At 65.8% G+C, this 3,413-nt stretch overlaps 1 protein-coding gene across 1 annotated transcript in view; it reads left to right on the top strand.

The window, feature by feature from the left end:
* Positions 1-3,413, top strand: part of CHLRE_04g230536v5 (uncharacterized protein) — a 13,119-nt gene continuing 9,706 nt past the window's right edge. The window contains exons 1-11 of the mRNA XM_043062099.1: positions 1-28; positions 320-347; positions 545-609; positions 852-944; positions 1,219-1,290; positions 1,770-1,819; positions 1,994-2,050; positions 2,284-2,327; positions 2,650-2,765; positions 2,994-3,094; positions 3,302-3,388. Of these exons, the coding sequence (XP_042925451.1) occupies positions 16-28; positions 320-347; positions 545-609; positions 852-944; positions 1,219-1,290; positions 1,770-1,819; positions 1,994-2,050; positions 2,284-2,327; positions 2,650-2,765; positions 2,994-3,094; positions 3,302-3,388 (726 nt within the window). The 5' untranslated portion in view covers positions 1-15. The remainder of the gene's footprint in view (positions 29-319; positions 348-544; positions 610-851; positions 945-1,218; positions 1,291-1,769; positions 1,820-1,993; positions 2,051-2,283; positions 2,328-2,649; positions 2,766-2,993; positions 3,095-3,301; positions 3,389-3,413) is intronic.

Below are 3,413 nucleotides of genomic sequence, written 5' to 3'. Positions count from 1 at the left end.
GGGGGCGTGCTGCACATGCCGCACAGCGGTGCGTGTGGTGGGGGCTGGGGTTGGGGTTGGGGTTTGGGGTTTGGGGCTGTGGGGTTGGCTGGGGCGGCTGGCGGAGGAGCGTGCTGGGGTCTGTGGGGTGAGGGTGGTGGTGCCGGGGAGCGGCGTGTGTGTATGTCTGTTCCTGTGGCTGTAGCTGCTGTGGTTGTGCACCTGCGTGCCCCACCCCCTCTTGCGGGTGCGGGTGCGGGCGCGCAACCCGGGGGAGTCGTCTGCCCACACCGCCACGCCGCGTGTGCCTGAGCTGTCGCCACTGGTTGGTTGCTCGCAGGCGGCGAGTGGCCCATGAACCTCGGCGGGTGCGTGAGGACATGGGGTGACACGGGGCCACATGCGGGGCCACATGGCAGTGACAGGTTTTGCATGGGCTTGCACCCGTTGCGCCACCTCTCTCAAACCGCACACGCCGCCACACACACACACACACACACACACACGCACACACATGTAAACACACGCCCTATCCGCACGCCCTCTTCATTCCCCTTTCCCCCAGGTTCCCGTTTGTGAAGGAGCCGGGTCCCAAGGTGCTCGCCTACCGCCAGGCTTTCAAGGACCTGGGTGCGTGTGGGCGGCTGTGGGTGCCTTTGGGGGCGTGGGCGTCGGCGGGTTCAGCGGCCGCCGTTGTCTCTGCAGCACGCCGTGCAACCGCGCGACAGAGACGTATGTGTATCCGCACAGTATTTGCGTGTTCCTTTGCAAGATGCTCCCTAACGTGCACGTCTAACATCACACACACACACACACACGCACACACACACACACACACGCACACACACACACACACAAATACACACACACAGGCGTGCCTCTGCCGCCCGACCCCGAGGACCCCGCCACGGAGGCCGCGGCCCGAGCCACCAAGCCCGAGTACTTTGCGCTCATGCAAACCAGCCGTGAGTGGGGTGGGGTGGGGGCGGCCCTGTGTGGCTGTGCATGTGTTTCGCGACTTGTGAAATGGTGGTGCACGTTGTCTCACCCCTGCCGCCTGCCGCTGCTGCGGACAGCAAAACCAATAGGGCCCCGCCCTCCCAGCCGCACGGCCCCCCGTGACCTGTACGATGATGAAAACACGCGTCTTTTACATGCAACAAGATGCGACATGCGCCGCTTCGTGCCGGGTCACCCACCCCTCCTCTTCCCCCCTTTTTCTCCCTTTCCCCTCCGCAGTGGGCTCGCCCTACCGCTTCCACAACCCCAACCCGATGGCCTGGGTACAGACCAACTGGGACCGCACCGGGCGTGAGTGGGGGCGCGCGCGCGCGCGTGTGTGTGTGTGTGTGTGTGTGTTGAAAAGAAAACAACAAAACGAAGCCCGCCCAGACGGCGCGACGGAGTTACTCGTGTGTGTGTGTGTGTTTGTGTGTGTGTGTGTGTGTGCGTGTGTGTGTGTGCGTGTGTGTGTTTGGGCGTGTGTGTGTGGGGGGGAGCGTGGGAGTGGGCGTGTGGCTTATAGGGCAGTGCCTCCACGGGCCCCGGGGTCACACGGGGATGCCGCCTGCTTCGGCGGTGCCGACATGCTGCTGCCATGCTGCTGCCATGCTGCCATGCTGCTGCCATGTGGCAAGCCAGCCCCCCTCCCCCGCCCCTCGGCTGCTGACATTGCTACTGCTACTGCCGCTGCGAACGCGCCACCGCCTGCTACTGCCACTGCCACTGCTACTGCTACTGCCACTGCTACTGCTACTGCCACCACATGCTGCTGCTACTGCTGCCTGCAGGCAACGGGCTGTGGCACCTGCACCTGATGCCGGAGGGATCCGTACACCTGGTGAGATGGGGAAAGGGGGGAGGGGGCTGGGACGTGTCTTGATGTTGCTTCCCCCGGCCGAAGAAACCCCACGCAACCCAACAACGGAGTATAGCCCAACACGCGTGCCTACTCCATCCCCCCCCCCTCTCGTCTTATTTAACACGCATGGAACCCGCCCCCCCACATACACAGGGCGCGGGTCACGTGCACGCGGGTTTGTTCCCCGGCACCATCAACCCCAAGACCCAGGTGAGGGCGCTGGCGGGCGGGGGGTCACGTGGAGGGGGGGAGGGGGTTTCGTGCCGTACCGGCTAGCCATACTGCGCGAGAAGGGATGCTGGCACGCATGCTGGCACGCGCACACACACCCACACAGGCACCCTGCTCCGGCGACTGCCGGTTCCTGACCCCCAGCTACCCCCCATTCCGCCCCCCCGCCCCTCCCACCCACCACGCCCCTCGCCCTTCACCCGCCCACCCAGGTGCTCATGGCCGGGGGGCACTGGGACTGGCGCGTGCACGCCAGGTGGGTGGTAGTGGGTGGCTGGGTGGGTGGGTGGTAGTGGGTGGCTGGGTGGGTGGGTGGTAGTGGGTGGGTGGGTGGGTGGGTGGGTGGGGGGCAGCGAGGCAGGGGCGGGGTGGGGGCGCACTCCTCACAAGCGTCACAAGCCCGTCCCCACCAGGCACGCGCACTAGCACATTGCGTATTTTTCCCTATGCTCGCAAAAACACACACTCCCATTGTGCCCTCTCCAACGCAACGCACACACACACACACACACACACGCACATACGGTACACACACACGCAGCGTTGCGCTTATCCCTGTGTCACACACGTGCTGACAGGGTGGTGGGCAGTCCGGACAAGGTCTACTACACCACCTCGGGCGAGCACAGCGGGGAGGCCGCCGAGCTGCGCCGCGTGCTCGCCTACGCGCCGGGGGCCATCCCCGCCACCCTGTGTGAGTCGTGGCACACATCTGAGCGTAGTGCGTGGTGGTGTGCGTGGGTGGTGTGGGGGCGGGGTACTTCATTCCAATCCCCAAATAAACCATTGTGATAGGTTGGGTTGGGGTTGTTCTGCATTAAGACGGTTGTGTACTGCATTGTATTTGTACGCGTATGCGTGTGCATTACCCGTCCCTGCCCACCCCTGCCCGCCCCTGCCCCCCTGTCCCTGCCTGCTGCAGCCAAGGAGCAGTGGGTGGCTGCGCTGCAGGGTCTGGCGCAGCTGGGGCTGGCGCTGGGGGCCACCGTGGCGTGGCCGGACGTGCCGTGTGACACGGACTGGGTGAGGGGGCGGGGGGGGGGGTGGTCAGGGGCGGGGGGGAGGGGGCCAGGGCTGGGGGGTAGGGGCGTGAAGAGGGGTTAAGGGGAGCGTGAGGGCTTCCGCCTTCCTACCTACCTTCATCTCGCTTCTCGCCACGCCCACTACACAAATGACACACGCACACGCACACACACTCTCTCTCCCTCCCTCTCTCCACGGCGCCCGCAGGTCCAGAAGCCCGAGTTCCGCTCCGTGCCGCTGGCGCAGCGCCGCCCTCAGAAGCTGCCCTGGCTCAACCTGGACACCACCTTCCAGGCGGGTGGCGGGGGGGGGGCGGGGG

Source organism: Chlamydomonas reinhardtii, chromosome 4 (genome assembly GCF_000002595.2).
Source record: "Chlamydomonas reinhardtii strain CC-503 cw92 mt+ chromosome 4, whole genome shotgun sequence".
Lineage (NCBI taxonomy): Eukaryota > Viridiplantae > Chlorophyta > Chlorophyceae > Chlamydomonadales > Chlamydomonadaceae > Chlamydomonas > Chlamydomonas reinhardtii.
The sequence above is the reverse complement of the archived record's forward strand: the minus strand, read 5'-3'. Positions and strand labels throughout refer to the sequence as shown.